A 22,864-nucleotide genomic window follows, 5' to 3' on the forward strand; every position below is an offset into this window, starting at 1 on the left:
ATATATTACTAGTCAAATGATTACTTAAGCGATTATAACATTACATTATAGTTAAGTGATTACTTAATTAATTATAAGTTTATAACATTACATTAGTAATTTAGTACATTACTTAATTAAATAATTAAAAATTTAATTAATTATAACATTACATTATACATTTATAGTATAATTACTTAATTAATTATAGCATTACATTATAAACAAATGATTATTAATTAATTATAACATTCCATTATAAACATTAGTACAATACTTAATTAAATGATTATAAATTTAATTAATTATAATATTACATTATAAATTTATAGTATGATTACTTAATTAATTATAACATTACGTTATAAACAAATTATAAATTTATAAAATGATTACTTAATTAATTATAACATTCTATTATAAACATTGGTACAATACTTAATTAAATGATTAGAAATTTAATTAATTAAAACATTACATTATAATTAAATAATTACTTAATTAATTATAACATTACATTATATTATAATCACTTAACCAATTATAACATTATATAGTTAAATAATTACTTAATTAATTATAAATTTATAACATTACATTATAAACATTAGTAATTTACTATATTAGTACATTACTTAATTAAATGATTAAAAATTTAATTAATTATAACATTATATTATAAATTTATAGTATGATTACTTAATTGATTATAATATTCTATTATAAACATTAGTACAATACTTAATTAAATGATTAGTAATTTAATTAATTATAATATTAAATTATAAATTTATAATATGATTGTTTAATTAATTTTAATTAATTGTTTGCGTTTTGGTTTTGATTTACGAATTTTATGTGAATTGTGATGAATTGATTGAATTCAAGTGTTGCCTAGAGATTAGAGGATGTATGAGTCACATCGGACACAAATGAATGAGTAATCAAAATTTGTTAGGAGTGTATTTGTAAACTTTTAAGGTATTTTTGACATTTTTTAAACTAATACGGGGGTAATTGATTTTTTATAGGGTACCCGGGAAAGGAAACATAACCTACACTTTAGGTTCCGAATTCCTTGAATTTAAGAATCTACACTATGTGGTTCCAATTCTTGTTCCTTTTTTTTGGAACCTGCACTCAGTGCACTGTGTGGTTCTGGTTTCGATTCTCTCAAAAAATGTACGGCACCAGAACTGCTCACCCCTAACTTTACTAATAAAATTTTATTACAACTTCTTATATACATATAAAGTGCGTTCCAGTTCCCTCAAAAAATACATGGTATCTAGAACCGCTCTTTAATTATTCAATAATTATTGTATATAATAAGGCTAATCTCTCAACCTTAATTACTCTAAATCCATTTATCCCTTGCTTGAAAGTTTAATAAAGTTAGTGGTACCCACTAATATGAGCATTAAAATATTTAATTTGTTGTACCAATAAATTTCAGGTTAAAAGAGAGTTCCACAGTGGCAGATTTTTTATTTTGGACCACCTGTAAAACATATTAATTTATTAAAAAGAATATTACATTTATAATACTAAAAATATAAATTGTACTGATACATGAAAATGGGATAACAAATAATCAAAATTAAAACCGAAAATCCAGGAAAACCCAAAAATTCAAGGAAAAAAAAAAAAAACAAATTGAGCATCTAAAATACATCTGTTATATATCATTGCCTATCTTCGTCTTTCTAAATTCTATGGCGCCAGTTCAATCAGACAGTACAAAATATAAAACTACATGTCAGCCAATACCGACCAGTGGCACTTGCGTAATTTCTCCAAACACCACTCCATTTTCAGACAGTAATCTTAAATATTACCATGATCGGTGACCCAACAAACGCATCATCATCATCATCAATGCCACTTAAGCTTTTGTTGTTTTGTATATAAACCCACAAAAGCTCTAACTGAACAAACTACAATTCCACTCTAAAAAGTTTTTATTTGCGCTTCCGTAAGTATTTATTTATTTTCAATCAAAATATCCATTTTCATTCAACAAACAAACTCAAAGATCAGAGAAGAGCATTGAAAGATGAGAACTTTTCGAGAGAGATTTGTTTCGTTTATCAACAATAGATGGCTGGTGTTTGTGACTGCAATGTGGATACAATCATGTGCTGGGATTGGGTACTTGTTTGGGAGCATATCGCCTGTGATAAAGAGTTCATTGAACTATAATCAGAGGCAGGTGGCGCGGCTCGGTGTCGCTAAGGATCTTGGAGATAGTGTTGGGTTTTTGGCTGGTAGCTTGTGCGAGGTCTTGCCTTTGTGGGGTGCTCTTCTTGTTGGTGCTCTGCAAAACTTCATTGGTTATGGTTGGGTTTGGTTGATTGTCACTGGTCGGGCTCCTGCTTTGCCTTTGTGGGCTGTGAGTATTAATCAAAACTATAGATTCTTTTTTTGTTTTGATCGTTGCTGTTTCTGATTGGTTGATCTGTGATTCGCTGACTGAAAGTTCTTTCTTTACTTGTGCCAAAATTCAGGCTCGTTAAGCTTGACTGTCGTGACTGGACCATATTTTTTTGTCTGTTTAATTTCTGTGGCTTGTGTTGTGATGTTCAATCTAAATTTGCAATTTGTCTTTTCCTCATTGGAATTGCTAAACATGTGGCAAACTGTTTGATTGAACATGTTCCTTCAATCTTTGAAATTCGAAGGATTTTTGCTGGTGTAATTTTTGACATTTCCTCTATTGTTGGTTGACTCGGAAAGGCTTTTAATGCATATTTTTTATTCTTCTGTCAAAACGGTACTCAATTTCTTTGAATGATTCATTTTCTTTCTGTTTTTGCCACCAACAGAGAGAGAGTTAATTTTCCGATACTTTTGAGTTGGGTGGTGATTTCCATATACTTCCTTTTTAAGCTCTTAAATACATACTTCTGATCAGAGATCTTGCATTTCAGGTGGTTAATAATACTCTTAATGCAGTTTGATTGCTTGTTTGTTTCCAAGAAAGTGTGATTACTGGTTTTACTAGAACTTTTGATGTGATTCTGATTGATTGTATGAATTGAGTGGTTAAGTTTTTCAACGTCGTTTACATATTCTGGTTTCTGGAACCAAGGTGTGCACTACTCTGGAGACCTCTGGATTAGGAGGAAATAAAAGTATTTTTATATCTTATAAGTTTCTTCAATTTTTTTTTTTTTTTTTTTTTTGAAGTTCATCACCAAGTGCTTAGCTGAAAGTTTGTTCATGCTGTTGTAAAACCTTCTAGTCACACTAATATGAAAACTACTACATCAGATGTTTGTTCAAATCCAAAGTTAACGTCATACATTTTTCCTGAGTGATAGTGTATCAAAATACTTTTACAATATGATTTTGATTCAAATCTTGGATTCCTGTTTCAATATCTAATCTATTCTGTTTCTGCATGATTCTCAATAAGTGCCATTGTTTATGTTGGATCGATTAACCTACTTCCATATGCAGTTTTTTATATGAAAAAATGTTGTTTTGATATGTTTGAAGCATCTTATGCTCAATCCTTTTAGAAAAGGCATCTTCTGTACTTTTGATGTCATGTTGCTTTTTTGTTATGTGCATATATAACGGATCGATGAGCATTTTTCCTTCTAGATTCCATCCTTCTAGATTCCATGTGAAGTTTTCTACATGAAAATTGGGGGTAAATATGATATGTATAGAAGCATCCTATGCTCATTCCCCCAAAGGAAGGCACTTACCAAACTTGTGATATCATGATGCCTTCTAGCATATGTGTGATGCTTTATGAGATATACTTCTCAGTAACTTTAATAGTTAATCTAGGACTAAAATATGTACTACAATTATAGTGCAACGGAATTTGTTTTGATTAATTCATATTGACTTTTATGTTGTTGTCATCATTCAATATTTATCTTTGTTACTTCATCTTGAGAAAGTGAAGCTTTGGATTAATGAAATTGATTTTATATGTTCCAATTAGCTTTTTAGGTGTTACAGGTACCGTTGAGATGGGAGCTTACTTCAGTATTTTAATGTTGGTTGGTGTGATATTGGTTACTTGAATTATTTTCTACTATTCCTGTTGAACTATTTATGACCATATTCCTTGAATAATGTACCTTCATACACACTCTCTCTGTCCAATGGAACTAGGGAAACTTTTCAATCTCTTATTCTTGATCTTCCCTTGGTCAAATGGCTTACCCGTATCATTATGCAGATGTGCATTCTTATATTTGTGGGAAACAATGGCGAAACCTACTTCAATACAGCTGCTCTGGTTTCTTGTGTGCAAAACTTTCCAAAAAGTCGGGGTCCTGTGGTGGGAATACTGAAGGGCTTTGCTGGGTTAAGTGGCGCAATTTTGACTCAAATATATACTGTGATCCATTCTCCTGATCATGCATCACTCATATTCATGGTTGCAGTTGGACCGGCAATGGTAGTTACTGCTCTAATGTTCATTGTCAGACCTGTTGGAGGTCACAGACAAGTACGACCATCTGATGGTTCAAGTTTCACATATATTTATAGTATATGCCTTCTGTTGGCGGCCTATCTGATGGGGGTCATGCTGGTTGAAGATCTAGTTGATTTGAGCCACAGTGTGATAATAACTTTCACAATAATTCTATTTGTTCTTCTTATTATACCCATTGTGATTCCTGTGTTATTAAGTTTCTGTTTAGACGCAAGTGACCTGGCAGAAGAGGCCCTTCTACCCCAAGCAGAGAAACTAGGACCTGGAAATTCTGAACAGGAGGTCTTATTAAGTGAGGTGGAAGATGAGAAGCCAAAGGATCTAGACTTGCTTCCAGCATCAGAGAGGCAGAAGCGAATTGCTCAACTGCAATCAAAATTATTCCAAGCAGCTGCAGAAGGAGCGGTGAGGGTTAAGAGGAGGAGGGGTCCACACAGAGGGGAGGACTTTACGTTGATGCAGGCGTTAATCAAGGCAGATTTTTGGCTTATCTTTTTCTCGCTTCTACTGGGTTCTGGGTCAGGGTTGACCGTGATAGATAATCTCGGTCAGATGAGCCAGTCTTTAGGGTATGATAACACGCACATATTTGTATGTATGATCAGCATCTGGAACTTTCTTGGCCGTGTTGGTGGGGGGTACTTCTCTGAGATTATTGTGAGGTACAATCTGATTTTTCTAGTCTCTGTGCTGATTAAGTTTTTCATTCGTGATGCTTTTGGTTCAGTCTTTTTACTTATCCTGACATCATAATTGAATAGGGATCACGCTTATCCAAGACCAGTGGCAATGGCCGTGGCACAATTTGTGATGTCTATTGGTCACATCTTCTTTGCTATGGGATGGCCTGGTGCCATGTACATTGGCACTTTGTTAATTGGACTTGGCTATGGAGCCCACTGGGCAATTGTGCCAGCTGCTGCTTCCGAGTTATTTGGCTTGAAAAAATTTGGGGCTTTGTACAATTTCCTCACACTGGCCAATCCTGCTGGATCGCTTGTTTTCTCTGGTATAATTGCCAGCTCTATTTATGACCATGAAGCAGAAAAGCAACATCAACCCCATCACCACCTGCAGAATGGAGGGTCTATTTTTGCAGGCATGCTCCGGGTGGATGAACCACTGAAGTGTGAAGGTTCCGTATGCTTCTTCCTTACTTCCATGATAATGTCAGGATTTTGCATTATTGCAGTCGTGTTAAGCTTGATTCTTGTACGTCGGACTAAGATTGTCTACTCTCACCTCTATGGAAAATCTAGCACTTCACGCCTACAAACACTAAAATAAGCTTTTATAAATGAGAGTACTTTCATCCATTTTATGGCGATGTCCGTGTACTCTGATGAGGTTGTGCGAAAATTTCTACAGTTTGTGTTGGTGCCTATTATGAGAAAGATGGCAAAGGGAAGCACACTGTAAAAGATTTCAAAATTTTTTTATTTCATTTGTAATGTGGTTGGGAGCTACCCTGTAATTTTGGAAGATTCGATTGTTCAAAGTGTTGTACAATAACACTACTCTTCTTCAGAAAAATCTGTTGTGTTATATTTATCATAATATTTTGGTGAATAGAGAAGTAATTTCAGTGAGCCTAGATACAACTTGGTAACCACGATCATATATCTGTTGCCAGTTTTATATATATATTACTTCAGTGGTGAAACATAGAGAGTTAAACTGAGCATGCACAAAGTACATCAAGTAGCATTAATATGTGTTCGCAAATCACAAATGATAAATTAAGATCTGTTCTTAAGACTGACTGGAAAATCTAGTAGATGGACCAACTGTTGTGGAGAATATTTTTATTTTTATAATTTTTCTTTCAGTTTTTTTGATCCTACTGTTTGAGCTGAAATCATGCCATCAATCTTCATTATTGAAGGCTGCACAGTCTCTCCTTATCTCTCCCAAATTGCCAGTCTTAACTCCCACTCTTCCAAGTTTTTTTATTGCTGCAATGAAAGCTGCGTTGAAATGGCCTGGATTGCTAGCGAAATCTTTGACAGTAGGTTGAGATTCTGGGTCCGTATAAAGCACCTCATCTGAAGTTAATAAGCCTTTCCCAGCAACCAGGTTTTGGTAATACACGTTATCTAAAACTTTTGGGGTTTCAGGATCCAGGTTGACGAATACCTGAGGATTTCCAATTTTCTTAGAGCAAGTGGCCATCAACTGTTTGGCATAGTTGAGGTTTAGAGAAGGATCCACAACAGGGTAGAGGCGACTGTGAAAACGGCTGCAATTAGAAACGCCTACACTGTGTGCTCCTGAGAGAGCAATCATGTCAAACTGGCTAAGGTTTTTTCTGGCGAATAAGGTGGTAAGTTGGGAGAGATTGAAGGAAGGATCTGGGATATTATGATGGACTCGAGATTTATTTGAAATAAGGCCATCACGACGTCCCAATTCTACACTGAATGAAGGTCCTCCAGCCTGACATGATCAAAGACAATAGGAATTAATCTCAAATTTTGTTTGAAAGATACTGCGATGACACTTGATTGTTAAAAGCCAGCTGGCTTGTGCATTTGTCGTTTTACCAGAACTACAGCATCCCTGGCAGCAATAGCTAATATGTCTGCACATGAGACTATGCCAGGACATGCTCCTTCCACTGCTTGCTTTGCCTTGATTACAGCGTCGAATCCGTCTCCAGCAAGTGAAAGATTTTCGCCTGCATCCTTTTCTGCATTGTTATTCGCTGATGCGATCATGATGGAGGCATCGCATCCCTGCAACAAGAGCAGGGCGAATCATTAGAGCAATTAATGGTTGATGGAGATTTTTACCAGCCTACTTAACTTCAGAAGTCATGTAAAAGCATTTTAGTTGCCAGTGAACATACCTCAATGAAGCAGTCATGGAAGAATAGACGTAGAGTGGCTTGGAGAGTGGCTTGGCGTGTGGCGTTGGCCTTACTGAACTTTGTGAACACTGCCTGCTTCACTATAGCTTCAACATTTGGGCAAGTCTTGCTGTAGAAATTTTCTACTAGTTGCCCTTCTCCCCTCCCAACAGCAATGAGAACCATTAACAAGATCAACCTTATCGAGACCTCCATTAGCTTCTCTTAATTCTCTTCACCTTTCTATATCTCTCTTTCCAGGTATTTCAGTTTTTCTATATAGACCATACTACCCAATATTGACTTATTTATATGGAGGACCAGTGCTATACAACCAAGTTTACCATACTAAAAATGTATGCAAATAAAATACTAAAATATTAAATGATTTTTGCACTTGCTTATTATAACACAATCAATTGTATGTTATCTTTATACATTTGATAATTGGACATGAAATTTCTTTTTTTGGCACAAAATCTTCGATACAGAGGAATGATTCGCAAGGTGATCTCCACACTCGTTTAACCATTGCTGAATAAAGACACGTTTACCATATTTACTGTGTTAAAGTCAAGTATGCTTAGTATTCCAGCTAATAAACTTTGTTTTAGAATGTAGTTTAGTATCAGTCTCTGTTAAGCCTATTGATATCAATGCTTTCGCTTCTTACCTCATACTTTTCTTCTTCATGGTTAACTCTTAAAGCCAAAGATTATTGCTATTTGCTAATGTCCCAATAAGCAGTTCAGTAAAATGTTCAATATACAAATTGAGCAGAAAGTGAGATGGTTGAAACATCTTCGATCTGAGGACAAAACCAACCATTGATCTAATAAACTTTAAACTTAATCACCATTGCCTATGCATTTTGGTCCTGATAAATATATCGGCATTCAATGTTTGTTGGGTTGCTAGTTCTTCATTCTTGTTTTAATGGGTGCATGAAGCTGGGTAGACTGCTATATAAGACTTGGTACCGCGCTCATGAAAGGTATTAATGATGAAAATGACAACAAACAAACATTGGAAATTTAGAATGAAATGATTCTTCCATTTCACGAAATGCTTCACTAAATTCAGAAAAAAAAAAAAAAAAAAATGAAGGGTTTCGAATACTCTCAAGAGTCAAAAAGATGCAACTGAACTTTAACTATACCAAATTTTTATTGATCTAGTAATAGCTCTAAATAATAGGTAAAAAGATGTGACACTCGTTTAAAACCAATCAATGCAGATTGGGATCCACGGGAACAACAAAATCTTATATCGATTGGCCGATTCACTGGTCGTCTCTTTGTGGCAAATTCACAAAGCGATCCACCAAGATTTTCAACACTAAAAAGTATCAGAATCACAAAGCCATGCAATTGAAATAATTGTTGCCTTCATCAATTAAATGCTGCGCAGTCTGTCCTGATCTCTCCTTGGTTGCCAATTTTAATTCCCACCCTTCCAAGCTTTATCATTGCAGTGACAAAAGCTCCATTAAAGTCACCAGGGCTTTTAGCAAAGTCATTTACAGTAGGTTGAGAATCAGGATCAGTGAATAGCACCTCATCCGAAGTAAACAAACCCTTCCCTGCCACTAGATTCTGGTAATACTGATTGTCAAAAGTTTGCGGGGTTTCAGGATCCATGTTGATGGCGATACTGGGGTCAACATTCCGAGGACAGGCTTCCATCAACTGCTGGGCATAATCTGGATCCAGAGAAGGGTCGACAGGAGAGGATGAAGAGAATGAGTACAGGCGGTTTGCGAAGCGATCGCAATGAGAGAAGCCTAAAGTGTGTGCTCCCGAGAGTGCAATCATGTCAATTTGGCTAAGGTTGTGTTTTGCAAACATAGTGTTTAGTTGTGTAAGATTAAATGAAGGCTCTGGTAAATTTCCGGAAACTCTGGTTGCTTGAGATATAAGACCATCACGTCGCCCCAATTCTACATTGAACGAAGGACCTCCAGCCTAATGAGTTTGATCACATCAAACACAATGAAAATGTTATTCTGTTTGGAAGTGAATTTTTTTTTTTTTTTTTTTTTGGATAATTGATGTAAATGTGACTGTTCAGTCTTTACCAGGACTACAACATCTCTTGCAGCAATAGTCAAAATGTCTGCACAAGAGACAATGCCTGGGCATACAGCTTCCACAGCTTGCTTTGCCTTGATAACAGTGTCAAACCCATCTCCTGCAAGGGAAAGATTGTCTGCAGCATCTTTCTCCGCATCGTTATTTGCCGATTGAATTAACACTGAGGCATCACATCCCTACCAAGAAAGTAAAGAGGAAGCTTAGCTTCAGACACAAGTATATTCTATGATGAACCCAAAAACAGAATTTAAAAGAAGCTAGCTGATGCCATTGCAGGGGAATTAGACATAAGTTTTGTGTCAGAATCAAATTATATCAACCATCTACTTTTTGTGAACATATCATATATTATACTTCCAAATTGATGGGAATTGGGACATTCCATCCGATATTCCATCTTTCCTCCGTCAAATTACTGAATTTCACATTCTGGGACCAAACTGTATGATGTAGCTAAGCTAGAGAGTAGCTATAGTGGCTGGCTGGCTGGCTCCTAGGGTCCTTTCTTTAACATGAAGTTGCAAGTCAAAAAGTGGCTTTAATTCCATTAATTCAAACATGTGGAGAAGTTTAATTGGCTCAACAAAGCAGAATGATTATGAATTCATTAACCATTAGTTGTCAAAACACTCAAAACCGAAACTTTTGTTTACGAGGAAGTCTTGTTGATAATAAAATATTATATACCATATAATTCATGCACCAAAGAAATAATCTCGGTCATATTAAATATTTAATTTTAAATTTTATCAATCATGTCGTGATTAAAATAAACGAAATACAAAATTATCATAAACTAATTAGTTTAGCATATTATATTTAGATTGGAATGTCGTGTTGAACTATTTGCACACAATTTCTTATTTCATTAGTCAATGGTGGTTTGGTCATGACTGTAGGTAATTTACAACTGTCGTAAAACAATACCAAAGCTTAGCCATGAAAGTGCTGGAGAAGAGAGAAGCTTGAAGAACAATCATATATATCAGCCATGAAAGGTGCTGATACAGATGCCCCAAATTTACGATTTGTACTCTAATAGACTTCAGCCAGCAACATCTAATAAGATAAACGTACGTTAATGAATGAAAATTTTACTAGTAATTTACCTCAACGAAGCAGTCATGAAAGAAGAGACGCAGAGTAGCTGGAATGGTGACGAAGGTCTGGCTAAACTTTATGGACACAGCTTGGTTCACTATGGACTCAACGTTGGGACATGTTGAGATGTAGAAATTTTCTGCTAATTGACTCTACCCTTTCCACGTAAATATAAGAATCATCAACAACACCACCCCTGATCTTCTCCTTGTCAAAATCTCCATTTTCGTTTTCTCTGTCTCTATGTGTTTGAAAGTTTTGTCTCCGGTGGCCATTGACGAGTCTTATATATAGAGAACATGTCACACGACTAGGAACCTACATTAACCATGTTCTTTTAACAGTTGTGTTATTGCCACATTGATAAAGTAATTAATTAACCCTGTTTCAAACTGGGTTGTTGTCGGGTACTAGTATTAGTCTTCGACTCCTTTAGTACACCGCCCGTCCAATAACAAACAGCCACATCATCTCTTAACTTGTCACGGTTTACCTTGGGAATTTTTCTATTTTATTTAATAATTTAACATAAATTTAATTCTGATTTTTGCAGATAGGTAGAGGCCATCTCATAAACGAATAAATTTAAAGGATCAAATTACCTTTACATGATCGAGTGGTTTGATAGAAACTCTTGAGTATATTATTCAAAAGGTCTTGAGTTCGAGTCACTCATTAGTTATTAATAGAGATAGTCACTAGAACTCTCACCGATTAATAATTTTAGGATTCTGAAAGATCAGTTGAGGTGGACATAAATCAATCTAGATTCTTCTGATCATAAAAAAAGAAAAAAAAAAAATCAAAGACCTTTTCCCAGTGAACAAATAGTAGAAAAATAGTTCTTTGAAATCTTCATAGCTGTAATATAATAAATTCTAGATGGATAATTAGTCTTTGAAAGTGGCCTGGCTTGTGAGATAGGAAAGAAAATGACACGATAACAAACTTAGTTATAATATTCATGGTTACACATGATATTATTAATTATTCCCATCATTCCTTAAGAATGTAATAAACATGTATCATTTAAATTTTCCTAACATTAGACTTTATAAGCATATAGTTGTGTTCACTTCTAACACGCATGACAGCTGATGCTACCTCTTTTTCTAATTTAAAAACATTAGGCCAACCACTCATACCTTAAATAATGTTACACCCCTTTTACTAATTAGCAATATTCTCAACTTCACGTCTCAATCTCAATCTCATGCATATGCATTGCCTTTAGCTAACTTAATTGTTTATTAAACATGTCGCTTGGGCAGGGCCGTCTTAAGAACATTTGTGATTTTAGGCAAAAGTTACTTTGGGGGCCTTCTAATAATATAAACATATATTAAAAAAATTATTTCAAATTTAATTTTCTTGCCTTTTGAGATGCAAAATCATTAGGATAGGTGGAGAGCAGATGCTAGAGAAGCGATGGGTGGTGAAATTGGTGATTTCCAATGCCAGGATTGACCGAAAAAGACTTGAGAAGTCACGGCCCAAAAGGTATCGGTGGTTGGCGATTAGCAGAAGGGTTTTGGTGAGAAGACAGAGAGGAGGAAGATGGTGGTGTTGGGGAAGGCCAACGATGCCAAGTACATGCTGAAAAGGCCAGAAATGGCTATCGCACGCGATGGAGCTAGGTTGCGAGATTCGTAAAAAATAGCCAAATTGAGGGCTATCAAGGTTGGAAAAACACTTGCAAAACGATAAAGTGATGGTTCCGATCTATTTTGGTGAAAAATTCGACCGAAATTAGTTCCAAACGGTCGACGGCGGAAGAGGGGTGGAGATTATTTATGTGAATGTTAAATTTTGAGATTAAATTGGGGGTGAGTAATTTGGGACAAGTAAATGACCATTTTAGCCTTTTATTGTTAAAAGAAATTTAATATGTTAATTTAAGGGTGTAAATTAAAATATATGAAACTAGAGGTACAAACTTGTCATTTCGTCAAACTTTGGGTGGGAATAATTAATAATAAATTTAGGCCTTTTTTGTTTTTTTTTTTTAGGTCCCTTGGCTTAGATAAGAAATTATATACTTTTTTTACTTTTATAATATATTAAAAAAAATTTATAAAAAATTTGACCCTTTTCAGCCTTATTTTTTTGTGGGCCCTAGACGGGTGCCTCACCTGCCTACCCCTTGAGACGACCTTGCAGTTGGGGATGGATACGTATAAAGAGCCACTACATAATGTTGGTTTATTATTTATTTCTTAATTAATCTGTTACTGAAGCCCCATAAAATTTGCTTTTCAAGTTTTAATTCTTAATCTTGCTGACTTATTATTTTATAAAAAATAATGTAAAAATTATATTATATTCACCCCCATCTTCTATCTCAATAATCCTTATTCTACAAGTTTTTGCATTTTGGACCTCTTGTGGGCCTATCAATTATTGGTTTTGGGTCAAGTAATGGATCAAGCCCAATTTCCAGTGAATATCCAATCCAGTCCAAAATACTCACTCAAACGGTAATATACGACGCCACTTTCCTTTCTCTCTCCTTATACACAAGACAAGTTCAAAATTACAATAGAATTGATAACGGAAAGCAGAAAACAAAACAAATTCAAATCAAAATCACAGAGACTCTCTTACACCAAGTACCCGACCCGTGACCCATGGCTATGGTTATTGACTCTAATCTCGAATCTGGCTTCCCGTACTGGGCTTCTGTTCGACGTCGTTTTGGTCCTGATTCTCCCTTCTTCGCTTCTGGAAACATCGAACGCGAACTTCTTGCCAAACAGGTTCTCCATTTGATCTTTCATTATTTATATTAATTATTTAATGTAATTTTTTTTTTTTAATTTTGTATCTAGAAAATGAATTATGTTAGTTGTTGTGATTTAGGTATTAAACTTGTCTTTTAATAAGTTTAATAGTAAGGGTGTTAATAATTGGCTGGTACATTTCATTTTGTTTAACCGTTTCTATTATTTTGCAGGTTGCGTTGGATTTAACTGAAGATGAAAAGTGTCAACTTGAGAATATGGTTACAGAGGATGCCAGGTATCTATAACAAGCTTGTTTATGGTTTTGTTTCTTTTTTATAATTTTCATTTTTGAAGGAATGGTTTTAATGTAATATATGCCTGTTCATGGTTTGTGCAAATTGCGCTTGATTCTAAAAGACTAATGTTTGAGCAGGGGAGTTTGTTGTCCAATTGTGGGTTGTAATGCACGCTTGACTTCTTTGGAGAAGTTTGAAGATCATTACAATGCAAGGCATACTGCATCTTGTTCAGTGTGCTCTAGAGTTTACCCAACGTCACGCTTGCTCAGCATACATGTATCTGAAGCTCATGATTCTTTCTTTCAGGCTAAAGTTGCACGCGGTTATGCCATGGTAACTTTTATTTGCTCATCATCTTTTAAATTGGTATTGCTAAATTTTGTTCAGAATGATTCAATCATTTTCTGTTTCGTTTTGGTCGAGATTTACACTAGTTACAAATTTCAGTTGGTATTAGATGTGCTTTCTGCATTTCAAGTTGTTTTCACAAATCTTTTTTTGCTTGCCAGTTTACATCATTTGGAACAATAATTATTATGTATGCATTTGGGTGAACATCATATGATTTGAATAAGGCTTTTGTTTCTTGTTTCCTCCCAACTTGGTTGGTTAGCTGTTATTATGTGTGTGCCACTTTCTGATGTTGATTTTATTGACAAAAAGTGTGGGGAAATGAAATGTAACAACATTAAATATATACATAAGGATGATGGATCAAGGAACCCGTTTTGTTTTTAACAAACACAAAGTTCTTACTTCATTCCGAGAATCAAAATTAATGATCCTAACTAGCAACTGCAAAAAGTTCCCAATATGTTGTTGAGTGTGCTAGTTGATATTTTTCTTGTGTGCTGTCTTTCCAATTTGATTTAAGATATATATGCTGCAATGTTATGTGGCAGTATGAATGCCTGGTTGAAGGCTGTGGGTTGAAGTTCAAGAGCTACAAAGGTAGGCAACAGCATCTGGTAGACAAGCATAAGTTCCCCACTTCATTTGAGTTCTTTAAAAAGTCCTATCCATCCAAGAAACAGAGGCAAAAGAACCAACGTAAACAATCTATACACAAGGAAGCTATGGAAGTAGAAAATGAAACCATTGATGGCCTTGTTTCAGCAGTCTCAAAACTAAGCACTTCAGACTCCTCTCCTTCATCTGTCAGCTTCGGTCGCCGCCACACTCGTGGCTTGACTTTTGTACCTCGAACAGTACAGCGCGAAAGAAGGGCAGACTCCACTCCAGCTGGAACAGAAAGATAGCCAACATACTAAAAACCATTGATGGCCTTGCTATTACCCTGCATTTTTGTCCTTGTCTTCAGCAATGAACTCTGAAGCAGACTACAAGTTGCTGAAAGGATGTATGAAGCTATGCTCATTGTTTTGAGAGTTTCCATCTTGATCTAAATCTGAAGTTTAACCAGTTGGACTTGGCGTAGTTCCGAGCAGCTGACAGCTTATTTTCCTTCTTCCTTTGAAAGTAATATTGGTTCATATTACTTAATGTCTTATAATGCTATTGATAACAGAGGATCATTTGATTAGTTTGTTATTTGTATGAAACCGTTGAGGAAGAAATTTTGATTTGGCATTGGTTTGGTTCTATTGTATTTTATTATGCAAACATGCAAATTATAGGATATATTTTTTAACAATAATACTATGCTTACTCAGGAGTTTACTATCTTATTATCTTTGTTAAAATTACATATAGTATCTATACTATGCTTATAGTACATGTACTATGTGTTATATTTACAAAAGATAATAATATGGTTAGTAAGATCGTGAGTAAGCATAGTATTACTCATTTTTTAAACCTTGATCTTATTGGACATGGAGTGGTTTCCCTTAAGCGTATCTCAACGTGGAGACCTGTGAGTGGACACAATGATTAGAATAAAATAACATAAGGAAAAAGAAAAAATAAGAGCGAAATGCCATTTGATAATGTTATTAAAATAATTATCTTTTTTCTAAGAACTTTCATTATTAATTAACATTTCAACGTTAATAAATCCAGTTGAACTAAAAACCAATGCTATAATAATCTAGAAACCAACATAAAAGCTGTGTTTTAAGTGAAATTTTCGTAAAACAAATTAATAGCACTATGGCAGAAGTTCATGAAACTATAATTTGACTTTTCTTTCGTTGTTTGTTTGTTGACTTAACTAAAATGAAGAAGGCAGTAAACGACAGCGTTCTACGTGCCCAAGGATGAGATCGGGGGCATTTTGGTCAAACAAGGAGGAGAAATATCACTATATCATGGCTCTTTCGTTCCGTTCAATCCCACAGATCTAGAATATCAATATCCCTCAATTGGTTCATTGATTCATCAGATCGTCAACGGAAGGGAGAAAATGGACGCCATAGACAACGTGTTTGATCCTCTCAGAGATTTCGCTAAGGACAGCGTTCGCCTTGTCAAGAGATGTCACAAACCCGATCGCAAAGGTACTTTACCTTTTTTTTTTTTCCTTGTCAGAACCCATTCCTTATTGTTTGATTTGCTGATTCTGTGATTTCGAATTGGATCGGAATTTCTTAGAATTCACCAAGGTGGCCTTCCGTACGGCGATCGGATTCGTGGTGATGGGATTTGTGGGATTCTTTGTGAAGCTCATCTTCATCCCCATCAACAACATCATTGTCGGATCTGTTTAAGGTGCGATTGCTTGTTTCATTCTTTTTATTCTAATCTCCTTTTCTTTTGTTTTGCATGCATGCATGTTTACAATTTATTGCCAGATTAGAAATTATTGTTCTATTGAAATATTGACGCAGTTAGTTAATCGTTGTGTTAATTCTTAATTCTAAAGGGGGCGTGGAAAGACTTAAGAATTAAGAATGGTCGATTGATATTATTTGGAAATGGTTAGATCTTTGTCTCAAGAAGTGTTTGATTTACATCATCTTTGTTTTCGTATCAAATTTTCAGGATCACCGATACTCTTCTTTTGATGAGATTGGGGAATTTGCAAATTTAAGAAAGCGTTTGCTTTTGTTCAGATGTATGGGATGCCCCAAAATTTTGCTTTGCATTTCATTATTTGTAGTCAAAATCGATTTGTGGTGATAGTTAAATCCAAGTTTTTTCATTTTAATTGTGTGCTCAAGGAATTGTCGGCTCTATTTATTGAAATGAAAGTTTCACATCTGTTACGTTTTGGTTACATGTATTCACGACCCTAGAGAAATTGAATAACTTGACCCAGTTGAATTACAGTGACTTGAATGGGAGCTCTCTTTTCGTCAATTAGTTAAACAACGTAATTGTAAGGATGCTTTATTTTCTGTTTTTTTGAGCTTGCTTTGTGACAAAAAAAGATATTTTTTTTTAATTGATCTAGGATACCAAAAAGAGGGGTATTGTTTATCTGTTGAAACTAGGAGGTGGCTGTCTTTTATTTGAAAATTCTAGTCTTTGTATAAACATCTTTTTCAATGAGATATCCTTTGCAAAGGGAGAACATTTTTTTATTGCATATTGGTTGGGGCATTGATTGATTGTAGGGTATAATATGAACATTTTAATCGTACTAAATTCAGATGTCATCCTCTGTTAGAAGTACGACATGAAATGTACTGTGCATGGTTCAACCATTTAAGCATGGCCTGGAATCTGGTATAGGAATAAAGAAATATGTATAAATGAGATGCAAACAATGTTCAAATTATTGAACATCATTACAAAATGATAATAAGTGCTAGATGGTGCAAAATGTTCAATTTATTATGCTGCATGATTCAACCTTCTGCTCCGTGTGAGAATGTTTTTTCAGAAGTGCCGATGTTAATTATGGTATATTGAAAGCTTATATGGATGGAATGAACTGGTTTTCAGCTCATATTGGGACTTTGTTGTTAAGAATAGTATTTATGATTTTATAAGAAGTAGCATACAAGTACTCTTTGGTTTTGCTGTGAACTTTCTTTAGCATGTATAATTTTCATATCAAATGTTACTCAAAACGGCATGACTAAGTTTAGATAAATAGTTTTTCTTCATATACAGCAAGTTATTTATGGTTTCAGTTTTGTTTAAAAGAGTTTCATCTTTTTGCTGTTTCTGTGCTGTGGATATTTATGTGCTTCTGGTAGAACACATTAGTTGTTTTATTTACGTCAACTCTTTGATTGTTCAATAGCATATATCTACTGAAAGAATAACCAAATCCTTGTGATTTTGCAGGTTGAATGTAAAATGGGGAGCAATCAGCATGCTTAACGAGAGAAGAATGTTTGACTCTTTAGGGTTTTCTTAGACATTACCATAGTGAATTTTTAAATGTCTCAACTAGACTCGGATTTATCTCATTTTGGTTTATGCTGGAAATGTTTTTTGCTTTATGATACTGTAGTTTGTTCTTCATACTTCATATCATTTCGATACTTTCACTTCAATGCAAAAGTAGTTTCAAAATTCCAATCCAAATACACTTTTGGATACAAGAATCATTTGTGTGGAAGCACTTTGTAATAGTTGAGGAAGTGTTCTTGAATAAATTTGGTATAGTTTGACAAAAAAATACTATTTAGAAAAGTTTCGGAAATGAAATACAGATTAAAGGGAACATCCATTTATGAAAAGGCTTATTTCCACAAACACACTGAGAAATAAAAGGTACTTTCTCCAAGAACAGTTCCAAACCCTACCAGAAAGCAAATTTTCAGCAAAAATATAACGTTGCACACTAACTGGATTCTGGAAAAAGAATAATACATTTAGGCTCAAACATCACCACTTCTAGGCTCGAGTTCAAACCAAATCATGAATCACAAAATGAGAGAACCCATTAAACAAAGTAATCTATTTGCATTGTGTCGTTACAATGAAAACCCAAAATCTAAGAAGTGAAAGTAATAATAAAAATAATGGAGAACAGCCTTTCACTTGAGATTTAGCAAATTGGGTTGTTGTCTGCATCGTCAACAGCAGAAGAAGCCAATACCAGTTGTGGTTGAGCTACATAACCTTCCTTTCTAGCCTTTTTTTTCTCACGTTGCAACCTGAAGTACTCTCTCTTCCTTGCTCTGTAACTGTTGGGATTTTCAGGCTGCACTTCCCGTGGGTAAACACTTACCTTCTTCCTATCAGGACCGTACTTCTCAAATTTCACAAGCCCATCAATCAACGAGAATAATGTGTGGTCCTTCCCAATCCCCACGTTCTTTCCTGGATGAAACTGAAAATTTATACAAAGTCAAATAAATTATTGAAAAATTATATATAAATGGGTAAAATTAGAAATTAAGGACGAACCTTGGTGCCGCGCTGACGAACAATAATGGCACCAGGCTTGGCCACCTGGTCACCGTAAATCTTAACGCCGAGGCGTTGACCTGGCGAATCACGGCCGTTCTTCGTACTCCCGGCTCCCTTTTTGTGGGCGGATTCGATGGTTAACGGGAACGGCGTTTGGTGTGGGAGGGAAACGGTGACTGACCTGGGAGCCACGCTGAATTCGCCCTTGAAAAATGATGAGGAAGAGCTTGAAGATAAAGACAGACCCTTAAAAGCACCGATTAGGTTTAGACTCATTGAAACTGTGGCCATTTTTTTTTTGTTTTTTTTGTTTTTCTAAAACTGTTTTTCAGTTGTTGGGTGAAATGAAAAAATTCAGAAGAATAATAGAAGAAGGCTGAGACCTTATCTCAAGTTCGGTCGTGTCACTGATGCCACGTCATTTTAATTTCTGCTGTTTTAAATTTTGATATGGTAAAATTTTGAAGCTACATGATATGTTAATTTGGGTTTCAATTATTGAAATTATTACTTTGATGTTTGAATTTAAACATTAAATATTTTTTATAAAAATTTGTAAATGCCAAACAATATTTTGCTTCAAGTTATAACTTAGTCATAAAACCAGATAAAAGTCATATAAAATAATTACTTTGTTCTTTGTTTTTTGTCTAATTTTATGATTTAGTTAGTAAATTCACGAATAAAATGTGAATTATACGTCTAACCGTATGACTCACATATTACTAACGAATTTTTATATTTTATCAACCCAACTGTATTATTCGTGAACTATATACCTCATATATTTTATTCGCGAATTATTTTCGTATCCGAATTTTTGTCAAATTTTTATAAATTTATTTTTCACAATTTACTGTATTATACTCATAAAATTTTCATACCCTTTATTTACCATACCCATATTTATTAACTAGAGTTATAAGCATAATATTGCTCGATAATTATATTGCTTGAAAAAGGGTTTTGATTTGTAATTCAAAGAGGTTTGGGGTATATTATTCTCTTTTATCTACTTTATTATGCGTTTGAAATGGGCTTCACAAACCTATCGATTGAGGTGTGCTTAATGGGGTCGTCCCATTCTTCTTCCACTTAAAAATTAAAGATAAATGTGTAAAATTTTCATATTACCAAACCAATAATGAACATACGTTGTTCAACATACCCAAACTTCAATATAGATAAACTATAATCCCTGGCTCTTTTCAACCCCTACTGTATTCATTTGAGCATCGCATTTTGTCTCTCCACTCCAAAAACAATGACCATTTGGGGCATCATAAGATTAAAAATAATATCATGATTAAGTAAGGTGATCCGTCTCTGACTCCAAATAAATATGTTAATTAATGGTTGCCTTAAATAGATTTAATAATGTTACCGATAATTTACATCGAATTTTTGTACCGAAATACGTGACATCCAATCAGACGCAATAAGACAGAACACGTCTTCTGTGAATGAACAACTATCTTACAATTATGTATGACCGTCCATATTTGATGAAAGGTCGTTCATCATGAATGGATGAACGTCCACGAAAAATAATAATGGACTCTCATCCATATTATTTAGATGGAAGTCTATTCACCATAGACGAACGTCCACCTCATATGGATGTCCGTCCATAAAATTTTAAAAATAAAATAATAGACGTCTATCCATCTTATATGGACAGACATCCATCTAAAATGAAGCAAATAGCCGGATAAATGGGAAATGATATAGCCATAGAGAAGGTTAAATCATATGCTTCCAGATTCTCCTTCCAGTGGTTAATGCAATTAATATCACATGTCCATGCTTGCAGTTTAATTACATATAATAATTTGGCTTAATTTTAGCCATAAATTCCAAGTAGTTAGCCTTAGGATTTTTTTTTTTTTTTTTCTTTCTTTTTTTCTTTCAGTTCATTAGAACTCACCATTCCAGATGGTTGTTCAGCCTTGCCTTAACTTGGAATGTGCATTTATTATTCACAGATTAAGAACTCGATGAAACCAGCATCTTTAGTATGGACGGTCGTCTATATATCTATTTTAAATGGACGTCTATTCATATAATATAGATGAACTTTCATTATTATATTAAAAAAAAAAAATTATAGATAGACGTTTATATGAGGTGGATACGTATCTAAAGGAAGTCTATTGTTATTTTCGTAAACGTTCGTTGATTCGTGATGAACGATCGTCCATCAAATATAGATAAACGTCTATAATTATTAGACGATCGTTTATTTACGAAAGACGTGTTTTATCTCGAACATGACTGCGTTGACTGGATATCACATACGTCGGTACAAAAATTTGGTACAAATTATTGGTCTTGGTAGCATTATTTTGGTTACACTGTGTAACGGTGTAACTAAGAGATAAAAAAGTATATCCTGATTTTTCTCGCCAACACTCACAATGTGGCCTCAATTCATCATATTATTTTTATTTTGTTTCATGTTAATTTTATCAACTTTCACAAAGTAAGTAATCCAAATATAGCTAAAAAAAACATAAACACTCTTCTCTTCCGCAAGCAGAGATCTTATATATCAAAATTTTCACACCAAAAATAACCAAACAACCACAAATTAATTGATCGAGACATGAAGAACAGTCCGAATACTCGCCATTTCGTGGTTGAAAAGCCACTCTTCCTCGGCGCTGTCCTCACCATTGCCATGACCGGTGCCCTTCTCATCACCGGCTTAAGCAAAACAATCAACACCTCATTCGCTTGTCTCTACACCAAAGACAATGCCGATGCAACAACCGCCGCCATGCGGACACAACTCCTTGCTGTGGTCCATTACGCCACCTCTAAAGAAATCCCCGAGATAACCTTCCCCGAAATCCGGGCCTCCCTCGACGTGCTGCTCAGCCTCGCCCCATGCAACTTCCTCGTCTTCGGCCTCGGCCACGACTCCCTCATGTGGGCCGCATTGAATCCACGTGGCACCACCCTATTCCTCGAAGAAGATCCCAAACTCGTCCACAAGATCCTCGCACGTGCCCCGGCATTACGTGTCCACACCATAACGTATAGCACGCAGCTTTACGAGGCTGACCATCTCATCAACTCGTACAAGTCCGAGAAAAACTGTTTGCCTCCAAACGTGCACCTCAGGGGCAACGCCAGGTGTAAGTTGGCGTTGAGCGAGTTACCGGATGACGTGTACAACAGAGAGTGGGATGCCATATTTATAGATGCGCCACGTGGATATTACGCGGAGGCGCCGGGGAGGATGGCGACTGTGTTCACGGCGGCAGTGATGGCCCGTAGGAGAACGAGGAGCGGTATGACGCACGTGTTCTTGCATGACGTAGACAGGAAGGTGGAGAAAATGTATGCGGAGGAGTTTTTGTGTAGGAAGTATTTGGTGAAGGCGGTGGGGAAATTGTGGTATTTTGCGATACCGCCTGGGGTTAATGTGAGTAAGAGCAAGGGGAGGCGTGGTACGCCACCGTTTTGTCAAGATTGAAGTAGGAGAGGATAGATTAATATATTCATTAAGATTGACCCCCTTTTTTTTTTTCTGTGAGCTGCTATACAATATAGCTGGTTAGGTATGTGCAAGGAGGATGAAATGAGATGTGATTTGTCCTCTTTTTTTTTTTTTTTTTTCTTTTACTGTTTTAAAAAGGTTGTTTTTCGAATTTTGAGGAAGATAAAATTGCAGAATAGATATATAGGTAAGAACCATGAAATGAGATGTCCTATTTGTCTCTTTTTTATTTTATTTTTTTTCAAAATGCTGTTTTTGTGGAAGTTATGTAAGGACGAACCTTGGTGCCGCGCTGACGAACAATAATGGCACCAGGCTTGGCCACCTGGTCACCGTAAATCTTAACGCCGAGGCGTTGACCTGGCGAATCACGGCCGTTCTTCGTACTCCCGGCTCCCTTTTTGTGGGCGGATTCGATGGTTAACGGGAACGGCGTTTGGTGTGGGAGGGAAACGGTGACTGAACTGGGAGCCACGCTGAATTCGCCCTTGAAAAATGATGAGGAAGAGCTTGAAGATAAGGACAGACCCTTAAAAGCACCGATTAGGTTTAGACTCATTGAAACTGTGGCCATTTTTTGTTT

The 22,864-nt window shown here is 35.4% G+C and overlaps 8 protein-coding genes across 8 annotated transcripts; 4 read left to right on the plus strand and 4 right to left on the minus strand.

Moving 5' to 3' along the window:
* Positions 1 to 1,833: 1,833 nt before the first annotated feature.
* Positions 1,834 to 6,010, plus strand: LOC116145578 (protein NUCLEAR FUSION DEFECTIVE 4). The gene is made up of 3 exons (XM_031431032.1): positions 1,834 to 2,371; positions 4,181 to 5,103; positions 5,203 to 6,010. Exons 1-3 carry the CDS (start codon positions 2,036 to 2,038, stop codon positions 5,726 to 5,728), a joined length of 1,785 nt encoding a protein of 594 aa, XP_031286892.1. The 5' UTR covers positions 1,834 to 2,035; the 3' UTR covers positions 5,729 to 6,010.
* A 188-nt stretch (positions 6,011 to 6,198) lies between these two features.
* On the minus strand, positions 6,199 to 7,505 carry LOC116145579 (peroxidase 55). Its single transcript, XM_031431034.1, has 3 exons — positions 7,290 to 7,505; positions 6,985 to 7,176; positions 6,199 to 6,877 (listed from the first exon to the last, which is right to left on the minus strand). The coding sequence occupies exons 1-3, from the start codon at positions 7,503 to 7,505 to the stop codon at positions 6,308 to 6,310; spliced, it is 978 nt and encodes a 325-aa protein (XP_031286894.1). The 3' UTR covers positions 6,199 to 6,307.
* Positions 7,506 to 8,480: 975 nt separating this feature from the next.
* LOC116145576 (peroxidase 55-like) lies at positions 8,481 to 10,794 on the minus strand. Its single transcript, XM_031431030.1, is given in 3 exon segments — positions 8,481 to 9,253; positions 9,367 to 9,558; positions 10,492 to 10,794. Coding segments are annotated over 3 exon segments (1,032 nt in total). The 5' UTR covers positions 10,759 to 10,794; the 3' UTR covers positions 8,481 to 8,680.
* A 2,214-nt stretch (positions 10,795 to 13,008) lies between these two features.
* On the plus strand, positions 13,009 to 15,107 carry LOC116145577 (zinc finger protein 511). Its single transcript, XM_031431031.1, has 4 exons — positions 13,009 to 13,239; positions 13,437 to 13,501; positions 13,640 to 13,838; positions 14,408 to 15,107. The coding sequence occupies exons 1-4, from the start codon at positions 13,111 to 13,113 to the stop codon at positions 14,762 to 14,764; spliced, it is 750 nt and encodes a 249-aa protein (XP_031286891.1). The 5' UTR covers positions 13,009 to 13,110; the 3' UTR covers positions 14,765 to 15,107.
* Positions 15,108 to 15,781: 674 nt separating this feature from the next.
* On the plus strand, positions 15,782 to 17,968 carry LOC116145566 (protein transport protein Sec61 subunit gamma-1). Its single transcript, XM_031431018.1, has 3 exons — positions 15,782 to 15,964; positions 16,059 to 16,175; positions 17,703 to 17,968. Exons 1-2 carry the CDS (start codon positions 15,871 to 15,873, stop codon positions 16,172 to 16,174), a joined length of 210 nt encoding a protein of 69 aa, XP_031286878.1. The 5' UTR covers positions 15,782 to 15,870; the 3' UTR covers position 16,175; positions 17,703 to 17,968.
* A 241-nt stretch (positions 17,969 to 18,209) lies between these two features.
* On the minus strand, positions 18,210 to 19,074 carry LOC116145564 (50S ribosomal protein L27, chloroplastic-like). Its single transcript, XM_031431016.1, has 2 exons — positions 18,774 to 19,074; positions 18,210 to 18,696 (listed from the first exon to the last, which is right to left on the minus strand). The coding sequence occupies exons 1-2, from the start codon at positions 19,065 to 19,067 to the stop codon at positions 18,412 to 18,414; spliced, it is 579 nt and encodes a 192-aa protein (XP_031286876.1). The 5' UTR covers positions 19,068 to 19,074; the 3' UTR covers positions 18,210 to 18,411.
* Positions 19,075 to 21,381: 2,307 nt separating this feature from the next.
* Positions 21,382 to 22,257, plus strand: LOC116145502 (probable methyltransferase At1g27930). The gene has a single exon (XM_031430959.1). It carries the CDS (start codon positions 21,382 to 21,384, stop codon positions 22,255 to 22,257), a length of 876 nt encoding a protein of 291 aa, XP_031286819.1.
* Positions 22,258 to 22,522: 265 nt separating this feature from the next.
* LOC116145503 (50S ribosomal protein L27, chloroplastic-like) lies at positions 22,523 to 22,855 on the minus strand. Its single transcript, XM_031430960.1, has one exon. The coding sequence runs from the start codon at positions 22,853 to 22,855 to the stop codon at positions 22,523 to 22,525; it is 333 nt and encodes a 110-aa protein (XP_031286820.1).
* Positions 22,856 to 22,864: the final 9 nt, after the last annotated feature.

This window comes from Pistacia vera, unplaced genomic scaffold (genome assembly GCF_008641045.1).
Source record: "Pistacia vera cultivar Batoury unplaced genomic scaffold, PisVer_v2 Contig462, whole genome shotgun sequence".
NCBI classification, from domain to species: Eukaryota; Viridiplantae; Streptophyta; class Magnoliopsida; order Sapindales; family Anacardiaceae; genus Pistacia; species Pistacia vera.